Source organism: Manis pentadactyla, chromosome 1, assembly GCF_030020395.1.
Source record: "Manis pentadactyla isolate mManPen7 chromosome 1, mManPen7.hap1, whole genome shotgun sequence".
NCBI classification, from domain to species: domain Eukaryota; kingdom Metazoa; phylum Chordata; class Mammalia; order Pholidota; family Manidae; genus Manis; species Manis pentadactyla.
The window spans coordinates 197,775,455-197,785,841 of record NC_080019.1 but is presented as its reverse complement, the minus strand read 5'-3'; the positions used below and the strand labels follow the sequence as shown (position 1 = coordinate 197,785,841).

The window sequence follows — 10,387 nt, the reverse complement described above, 5'->3', positions numbered from 1 at the left end:
AGGGAAAACAGACAACACGAGGATGCGAGCTCCACAACATTCATGCTCTCAATAGGGACGTAAGGTTCTCTGACTTTGAAAAACTGCCTATTTCTAGTAAAGCTGAACTCCTTGGTGTACACCCAGCAGAAATATGTACATACATACATGCACCAAAACACACATACAGAAATGTTCACATTCACACCAATCATAACAGCTGGACACTGGGAACAACCCAGCTGCCCACGAACAGTAAAACAGGACACACAGGCAGCAGTGCGTGTATCCGGCAGAGCACCTGCTATAGTCACAGGAAGGCATGACGCTGCAGGCGACCTTGGACAAACCTCACAAATGTGCATGACCTAAAGGCAGACACAAAAGAACACCATCTCAGACCACCAGGCTGCCACCCCAGACCACGCCAGAGTGGCAGTGGCTTCCACGACAGTCATTTCTGTCTCATGGTTCTGGAGGCTGAACACCTGGGGTCAAGCACCAGCCCATGTGGTTCGGCAAGAGCCCTCTTCCTGGTTCACAATGGCCACCTTCTCACCGTGTCCTGATGTGGAGGAAAGGCGAGGTGCTCTCTGGGGCCTCAGTATAAAGGCTCTAAACCTATCAGGAGGGCCCCCACCCCTCCACTTAACTGCCATCCACAAGCCCTGCTTCTGAGCACTCCCACCTTGGGGGTTCGTTTTCAACATGAATTCCAGAGACACATTCAGTCTACAGCAAATGTACAACACATAACTCCATTCATAGTGTTCAAACCAGGCAAACGTAATCTACAGTGTTAGAAGTCGGGCACTGCCCCTGTGGGGCAGCATTGATGGAAGGGGCGCTGGGAGCTCTAGTGTGTGAAACATCTTGGTGTGAGGGCTGGTTAAAAGCAGATCCACTGTGTGTATCCATCTGTATACTCATGACTTGTGCAACTGAGGGTATATATTTTACATTTCAATAAAAAGTTAACTAAAAATCAAAATATTACACACCAGAAAAGATGGATGTGTACATACTGGCAAGGCAGCTTCTTCAGAATGTTAGATGAGAAAGGTCACGAAGCAACCCTGCAGTTTGCCCTGCGCTTGGGAACACAGAGCATGTGCACAGAAACAGGGTACACACCACCATTCACTTATTTAAAAATGTTTATTGAGCATGTACTATGTGCCACCATGTAACTTATTTGGAAGACCGCTCTACAGCTGTACTACCCCATGCAGGGTCCTGTCGCATGCATGGCCACCTGCAGGTCCTGCGTGGCTCTGTGCAACCCCACATTCTGCACGGCAAATGGGTGAGCGGGGGCAGCAGGACGCCACTGACACATGATGCAACAGATTTTCACAGGAGCACGAGGTGGGTGTATGCGTCTGGCCAGTGCAGCCCAGATCTCGCTTAGGGGCACTGTGGCACCTCCTCCCACAGGTGGACACTGTGGACAGCACTGGGGGACACCTGGAAACACAGCCTACTTCTAGAGGACAGACACAGGCAGCGACAGCGTGAGGGCAGTTCCACTGAGCTCCGCCGTGCTCTGCGGGGGGCCTGTCGGGCTCCCAGCCCACACACAGGGGTTGCCACCTGCAGGCGGCGCAAAGCTCACTCCACACACTCTGCTTCCCCAGCAGAATGTCACTGTCATCTCCAGATTGGAAAGACCTTTTCTCCAACCTGAAAAAGAAACAGCAATCAAATAGCCATTTCCTCTTCCTGGTTTCTTGATTAACATGCAGTATTTCCTAATAATATTTTAATATTTCAGTATGGATTTAATATGAACAAGAGGCATTCAGGTGCAGAATTTTTTAAATGACATTTAAACTTTTAACATAAAATTATCACAGAACAAAGCACAAAACAGGTATTAAAAAATAAAGGGTAGCTGTATTTTTTTCTCTCCTATATTAAAAACGATGCAGACATGCATGGCGTAGGGTCTGACCAGTGTGACCACCGCACCCTGTCTCCCAGCAGTGTGGCAGCACGACTTTCCTGCTGCGCGTCTTACTTTCTGAGAGGTGGGGTCTTGTGTGGACGTGACAGACCAGCTCAGGGCCACAGACATGTGCCTCCTCCAGACCGGGTTTCTCTGCAGCACGACCGCACCTGTGACCACATCCCCTGCGTGGACTGCCACTGGCTCATCCATCATGAACAGCACTTGCTTCCAGTGCGTGGTGCTGCAAGACAGGGGCATGACCTGGGCTGCCCGTGCCTGGCACACCTGCGGAAACCAGCTTGTCCCCGCCTGCCTGCCACATTTACCTGTGTGACCCGGCACACCCACAGGTTACTCCATCCTACCCTTGGGGTCTCGCTCTTCACCTTCCCAGGCCCACACCCTGCCCCCTAAGTCCCACCTGTGCATGGTCAACCAGGAGGACGCTGGCAGGAAGCTGCCCGGCACCCACCCGCCCACCCCAGAGGCAGCGCCCCTGCACCGCTGGGCTCCAGGCCCACAGCCTGCTACTCTCCCACATGCCTCTGACCCCCGGGCACTGGAAGTGCCATGACACCCATGCAGGACGGCACCTGTCCCGACTCACCAGCTCTTGGCGCCAGGCAAGCCAGTGACAAAATGTCAGTGCATTTGTCCCACGACACCTGGCCTCCCCAAAAAAAGTCTGAGCTAAAGTCCCTGGAATGGCACAGGGCAGCTGAGGAAGATGAAACCCTCTCCTGTTCCCGCGGGCTTGCAAGGCAGGGGCAACCTGGTGCAGGGGCAGATGGGCAGCCTTGGGCTCACCTGGCGGGTGCTGGACTCACCTGCACGAGCAACACCCCCCACCGGGGGCGCCCAGCTGCAGAGACTCTAGGTGGACACTCGCTACTACTGCATGTCTAATCCGTGGTTGTCACGCCCTCTGTCCCACCAACCCGCAGGGCCCGTGTGCGCGACGCGCACTCACGGGTGGAAGGGGCCCGTGCTCAGCACCAGCTGCGGCTCGCCCTCCTCCAGGCTCTGGAAGCGGACACTGAACCAGGCCGTGAACCCGTGCAGGGTGCCCGCCCGCCTCATCTCGAAGCGCAGCTCGCCTCTCATCGTCTGTTCGGGCAGAATAAGCAGGGCCGCAATGACCGCGTGCTCCGGCCCCATCCCCAAACCCCCAGTCCTCGCTGGGCCCTGTCCTCTCTTCCAGGAATGAAGTGACGGCTGGTTTAGCTGAACACATCCAAAACCACATAAAATTTCCTCCTTGAGAAAGTAATATTAAATTTTGCATTGTGAATTCAAATATTGCAGATAATCAGAAAAGGTTTCAGCAATTTGGGCATTTGCCTAATTTTCTGCCCCAAAATTCGAGCAGTATTTCCTCCTCTCAATTCTTTGCATAAATACAAAGTTCCAGGCTGGGGTCTTTACAGAGTCAAACTAAAGAGCCTCAGAAATTCAGCTCAGGTGCTGTTCTGCCCCCTCTATTTTCCAGAAGGGTTTCAAAGTGGCCCACACATCTCTCCTCCTGGTCCACCTGAGGCACCCTTAAGTCGGGACCTTGAATCCGCAGCACTACCTCACAGAGGTAAGTAAAGGAAAGAATTTTACTTCGGTCATCAATGGTACCTAAAAAAACTTAGAAAATAATTATAATTCAAATTCCAGGATGACACTGGATGATTTATTTAATTCTGTAGACGCTGAGAATACCAAACATAAATCTAAAAGTAACTGAAGATGCTAAGGAGGATAACTGCAAAGAAAGTCACTGAAAACATAAGACAAAATCAGAACACAGACTGTGAGAAACTCAAGAGTGAACAGCTCACGCATCTGCTCACTTGCACGCCCCGCACACTCTGGCACACGGTCATTTATTCAAGGAAGCAGCATCCCTCTCCTCACCTCCAGATCGGCGATCTGCACAGTTCTCATGTCCAGCTGTAATATAGTGCACGGTTCAGACAGGCAGTCTTCTGGTTTCAAAATGTGGTTATACTTGGGCTTCGAAAAAAACTCCTTAATCGCCAGAGACCTGGGGAAGAGGCCAAACCACCGTAACCCTCGGCCTCAGGCTTTGCCACTCACACACGCGACAAGGTGCAGGTTTCCTCTCCTGTATCAGCAGGAGTTCTGAGGGCAGAGAGGCAGGGCGGAGGAGGGTCCACCCCCTCCCCAGATGCAGCCCGAGCTGCCAGCAGTGTGAGCACTGCCCTTTTAGGTGCCATTCATGGGGTCTGAACACATGGGGACCCACCTTTGCCACATACAGCAGCCCCCCATCCACAGTGTCTCTCTCCGTGGTTTCAGTGCCTGTGGTCAGCTCTGGTCAAGAAGCAGATGACCTTCCTTCTGCCTCATGGCGGGTCAGTAGCAGCCTAAGGCTAGGTCACCATGCCCACATGATCCACTCCCCCATCTCATGTGGCAGTCTACCAATCAGCTTGTATCAGTAGGGCATGGGCAGTGCCATCCAACAGTTTGAGACTAGTTCACAGAACTTTTGTTATGGTGTATTGTTAGAATTGTTCTTTCATTACTAGTTGTCCTTGTTACCCTTAGTGCGCCCATTTAAAAGTTAAGCTTCATCACAGGTGTATATGTATAGGAAAAAGTAGAATACTTACAGGATTCAGCACCACCCTTGACTGCAGATTGGGGATCCTGGAATGCTACCCCAAGGAGAGGGGGGAATGACTACCCAGAAGATAAAGGGGCTGCAGTGTGTTGTTTTGTTTCAGAATCTATTTTATTTCAGGACACTTTTCATGGATCTTCTGTTACACAGCAAATAAAAAGATGTTCCTGTTCCATGTTAGCCTGCAATAAAGGTGATGAATCTGCAGAAGGCAACCGCCTGAGCCTGACTCTCAGGAAACATCCTGTGGCTGCTACAAAAATTAAACACAGGACCAGACGGCCAGGCCTCCAGCCCCTGCCTCACACCCCCTCTCACTGGCCAAACGCTGTGCTTGCTAGAAAGCAATCTATGATTTACCACAGAATGTATGTATTTTTAATGTCTTTCTGATAAAAATAAGTATTCATAAGGAAGTTGGAAAATAGAGAAAAGTATAAAGAAAAAGTGTAAATCCCCCATACTCTTGCCTCAGCATTTTGATAGTCATTTTTCTCCCCCAGACACACACCCACACATAAAGTGGGAGCTATTCTGTGTAAGAGTTTGTGCCAATCACCTTTACTGTCTCTTAATACTCTCTCTACCACTAGACATCCCTAAAAACACTTGGCTTTTTTTAAACCTTCACAGTAGTCCATCAGATAGATATACACCAATTTAACCACGTTCCTACAGCCATGTTTCCAGTGTTTCATGTATACACAAGTATGCCACAACCCTCTGATGAAGATTCTCGGGCAGGAGACCCTGAAGTGGCGGGGGTGGGGTGGCGGCGGCACAGACTTCAGGGTCCTTGTGTCCCGGCTCTGGACAGGCGGGCCACCGCTCTCCTGTCACCTCTGCAGCTCATGCAGCATAGACTGCCATTTTAATTTAGTCTTTGCTTATCTGGTAGGCAAATAAGGCATTCATTTTAATTTGTATTTTAGTTACTAATGATGTGTTTCCAAATATTACTGGTAATTTCATGTAGACTTGGCTACAACTTTATTTGGACATTCATCTTTCTCTAATGGACTCTAAGATCTGTCAGCTAGCAAATTTCTCAGTAGTTATGGCTTTTTAAATAGTATTTTTGCTGTCTTCCAACACACAGATGCTGTCAACTTCTATAAACTGAAGCCCAGTACCTGTCTGTTGACTTTATTCCCACCTAAGATCTGACACATGAGCCCCACGGATTCCTGGAGTTGACATAGATGTCTTAACACAAAACTCTTAAATCCATGTGGAATTAAACTGCAGTGTGTGGTGTGAGAACAGCTGTCTCCGAGGAGATAACCAATTGTGCCAAAGGGGCCACTGCCCCACCTCACCCTCTTCCTCGTCCCGCCAGGGCTGTCCGGGCCTCCTGCCCTGGGCTCACCTGTCTTTTCTAGCTGCAGGACCACGAGGCTCCAATCAGGCTGACTCCGTCACACGTGGTGACAGCTGCCAGCAGAAGAAGCTCCTCGTTGCTCCTCCTAGACCTGGCCAGCTGTCCCTGCCCATTTCCACGAATGAACTACAGAACAGCTCTGCCGGGACCTTACCTCTCCACACCCTTTGGGATCTGGGATGAAAGTGTAATGATTCCTTATGTTAACTGGAGATTTCACACCCCTACATTACTATATTTTCTTTTTTTGAATTTTCAAATAAAAAACAAGGTCTAGAGGCCCCCAGCTCACTGCCAGCTCACAGTCTAGGCATCCGCCGGCACCCAGGCTCACCTGCTGCTCATTGCATGAATGGAAGTTTCCTGCAGTTTCTGACCAATGGGGGGCCCTTCCCCAGTTTCCAGGGCTGATGCTCAGTCTCTCCTGTCTAATTTCCATGCTACTCTCAGAAAGGGAAGCAGCACTCCTTCTCAGAAAAGGCAACTTTTAAAATGTAAAGGCCTCCTCAGAAAATCAGTTTATGTTAAAACCTGAAGCTCAGCTGCATGAGTGTGTCTGCATGTTAAAAAACAGGGAATCCCTGTTTTGGAACATTGCTTCCTTTGCAAAATGCCAGGAATGACTTCTCTGATACATCTTCTAACCCTTATTGAAGTTTTATAGGTCTTAGCAGGAACACACACTTATAAAGGCCTCATTTTTAGCATGATCTAATTTCCCCTATTGTATCTGGGCACCTTCAGAAGGCACTTTGATTCTCAGCATCCCATTATTAGCCCGAAGGCCTCACAGGTAACGTGCAAGTAGGCAAACTTAGCGTCACGGCATGTTCTACAGCTGGTACCTCAGAAAGCCTGCAGGCGGCTCAGGGCCTGAGCACCTGGCCGTGGAACTCACTTGAGAGCGCTGAGGTTGAACTCATAGGCGTTGTCCCAGAAGAGGACCTTGCTGCGGTAGTCTCTGTCGGCACTGCAGGGCACGAGGTGCAGCGCGGCCGTGGTGGGCCAGATGACCCCACCCTCCTTCAGCCACACATCCCGGGCATACAGGATGGACTCGATCATGAACTCAAACTGCAGGGAGGGAGAGATGCCGGGACATGGCAACTGAGGCCGCCTGCACAGCCCTCCCACCCTGCACCCGGCCACCTGCTCCCCTCCAGGTGTCACCCGCAAGGCTACCAGGCCTGAAGTGTGAGTGCCCACACACCCAGTCGCTTGGAATTCAAACCTGGGGCATGGCTCCCAGTCAGGAGCTGCCACCACTCCTGTCCCATCTCTGCCACTCCCTAGCCAGTGACCACTGTGCTCAAAGAGCCCCTCGGTGTGACAGGCCTTAAGTTTTAATGTCAAACCCTATTGGTTTGGTCTGGGCTATTCTCAGAAGTTTTACAATGCTTTGACTGAAATCTCTTCTTAAAAACATGAACATCAAAGCAGGAGCACCCTGGAGGCTCACATGGTACTTGAGTCAGAAGAGCAGCTGACCGCCACTGTGAGTCCTTCAAGAAGTCCCTGGACACGGGGGGCATGCGATGCTGTATGAGAATGGCTGGCCTTGAATCTGAACTAGAGGCCAGGCCAAGGACGGGTGGAGGTCAGATACCACATCCTATAGCTGAGGGCATCCCCAGAGGCAGTTTGTTTTTCTTAAATAACCTCAGGTATGTTTTACTGTAGACATAACACATGCTCAATATGGAAAAACTTAGAAAACTCAGAAAAGCATTTACAAGAATAAAAATACTGAGTAAACCCAGCACCCAGAAGGACCCACAGCTGGCAGCTTATCTTCAAGGCTTTTTCTTCACACACAAACACACATGAAAACTATGTATGTATGGCTTTTTAAATTTTTAAATTTTAGTTTTTTAAATTATCATATAGTAAATTGCTTGCAGTCTGTGAATTTAAACACTTGTACAGACCTCTGTGACCACAACCACAAACAGGATACAGAACAGCTCTGTGGCCCCAAAACATTCCACACACTGTCCTTTGTGGCCACGCCCTCCCACCACCCCCAACCTCTGGAAACCACTGTTCTGGTGGCTGTCCCCGTGGGTCTGTCTGTCACATAAATGGACTCAGTACACAGTCTTTGAGACCGGCCCCTTCTACTCATAACAGTAACAACTTCCTATGCAAAAAGATCTGTGCTTTCAGCCCTGTTCTGTTCACATGCCTTTCCCTGTTGTACTATCACACTGGTTTAGCTGCGCTGTATGATTTTAATTATTCCGTATAATGTCTTTGGGGTATGTCTGTGTAATCCATGTACCAACAGCTCACTGCTCTGCAGTATCCCACTCTGGATGTGCCAGTTACTACAATCACCTGCAGTAATGATCACCTGCTGACGGGCACTTGGGTTGTGTCGGTTTTCCAGTAATTATAGTAAGAGCTTGCATAAACATTCACATGCAGGTTTCAGGTGAACATAGCTTGCACATGCCCCATGTAAATACCCAGGAGCGTAACTGATAGGTCATATGGTGAGCGTACCTATAACTTTATAAGAAACTGCCAAACCCTCTTCCATAGTGGCTGGAATCATATAATCACACATCCTACCACCACAAGTTTCAGGCTGCTCCACATCCTCACAGCACTTGGTATTACTGTCAGTATTTTTAAAATTTTAGCCAATTCAATAGGTATGTAGTGGTATCTTATTATGGTTTTAATTTGTACTTATTTCCTGATGGCTAAAAGTGTAGAATGTCTCTTCATGTGCTTGTCCACCACCCATAAATCCACTTTGATGAAGTATCTGTTTCACCTGTTTTCCAATTAGTTATTTTCTTCCTGTTGAATTCTGAGAGTTCTTTGTATGTGCAGTACACACGTTTTCTCCCAGTCCCAGCATGTCTTCATTTTCCTAATACTGTCTTTTACAGAGCATACTTCTTTGGTTTCAATAAGGTCTGATTTTACCAACTTGTTCCTTAATGGATTGTGCTTTTAGAGTCACACCTAAAAAACTCTTTGCCTAACCCAAGAAGATTTTTCTCCTATGATTTCTCCTGAAGTTTTACAGTCCATGCAATTAGATCTATAATCAATTTTGAGTTAATATTTTATTGTATAAAGCTTAAAGTTGAATTTTTTTCTTTTGCATATGGCTGGCCAACTGTTCCATTATCATTTATTCAAGACTACCTTTTCTCCACTAAACTGGTTTATCTGTAGGAATCTGTTCTCTGCTCTGTTCTGCTAACTGGTGTAACTGTCCCCTAACCAATGCCACACAGTCTTCACTACTCCAGCTTCACCCCTCTAAAGCCAGGTGGTGTGATTCTTCCGATTTCATCCCTTCAGATGTCATGGATTACCTGTCCTGTTCTACAGGTTCCTCTAGTCCCTCTGCAGTCCACAGGGATCATACAATGAGCCTGTCCACATCTGAAAAAACACCCTGCTTAGATTTTTATTGGAATCACATTAAATCTAATTAAATTTGAGAAGAGACATCTTCACGAAGTTGTCTTCCAGCCCATGAACACCAAGTGTTCTCCATTTACTTAGGTCTCCTGTGGTTTCTTTCATCACTGTCTTACAGTGTTCCGGGTAGAGAACTTATACATGTTTTGTGAGATTTCTAAGTATGTCATATTTTTTGAGCTACAGCAAACGGTAATGTACATGGCTAGTATATATAAATATGACTATTTTTGTATGTTGACTTTGCCTTCTGCAATCTTAAACATGCTGTTAGTTCAAGGACATTTTTTGGAGGTTCCTTGGGATTTTCTACAGAAACAACCATACTGTCTGAGAACAGATGGCTGACTTATTTGGTTCCAATATGGTGCCTTTATTTCTTCTTCCATTTGGTTGCATTTAGGTGTCTCCAGGACTCTCCTGACCAAGAATGGCAGGATGGCCACCCCACCTCCTTCCTGCTCTCAGGGAGGCACTGACTTGCTGACACCAAGCAGCTGCAGTTAGTTAAAATGAACACACTTTATCAGGATGAGAAAATTCCATTCTATTCCTAGTATGGTGAGAACTAATTATGAACTAACACTAAATTTTGCTGAATTTTCCAGTCTAGTAGGGAAGAGACTTAGAAGTCACCATTCTGTTCTAACATGAAAAAGATGAACGTCAACATGATTCTGTTCTAACATAAAAAAAAATCAACAACTCTTCCTAGATCTGCATGTGACGAGGCCACAACGCAATCTGTTGCCTCCAAAACTGGAGTAACTGACAGGCTCATACAAAATCACAACCCACGGGGCAGAAACCTCCCTGGAACCAGTGGCAAGGGAAGGAGATATGAGCTGTAACTGAGTTGCTGGAAGCTTGTGGACAAGTCTGCAAGTTAACTCCAGGCAGACTCAGTCATGGGGGCCCCCCACATGTTTGTGAGTTTTTCCACCAGGCCCCATAGTAAATATAAGAGAAAAATCCCCTTGTGCTTCTGACTGGTGGG

The 10,387-nt window shown here is 47.9% G+C and overlaps 1 protein-coding gene across 2 annotated transcripts in view; it reads right to left on the bottom strand.

The window, feature by feature from the left end:
* Nucleotides 1-1,118: 1,118 nt before the first annotated feature.
* Nucleotides 1,119-10,387, bottom strand: part of PRMT2 (protein arginine methyltransferase 2) — a 48,757-nt gene continuing 39,488 nt past the window's right edge. For both annotated transcript variants that reach the window (XM_036880158.2, XM_057505688.1), the window contains exons 7-11: nucleotides 6,845-7,020; nucleotides 3,833-3,962; nucleotides 2,901-3,037; nucleotides 2,000-2,171; nucleotides 1,119-1,662 (exon numbers count right to left, since the gene is read on the bottom strand). In XM_036880158.2, the coding sequence (XP_036736053.2) occupies nucleotides 1,630-1,662; nucleotides 2,000-2,171; nucleotides 2,901-3,037; nucleotides 3,833-3,962; nucleotides 6,845-7,020 (648 nt within the window). In that variant the 3' untranslated portion in view covers nucleotides 1,119-1,629. The remainder of the gene's footprint in view (nucleotides 1,663-1,999; nucleotides 2,172-2,900; nucleotides 3,038-3,832; nucleotides 3,963-6,844; nucleotides 7,021-10,387) is intronic.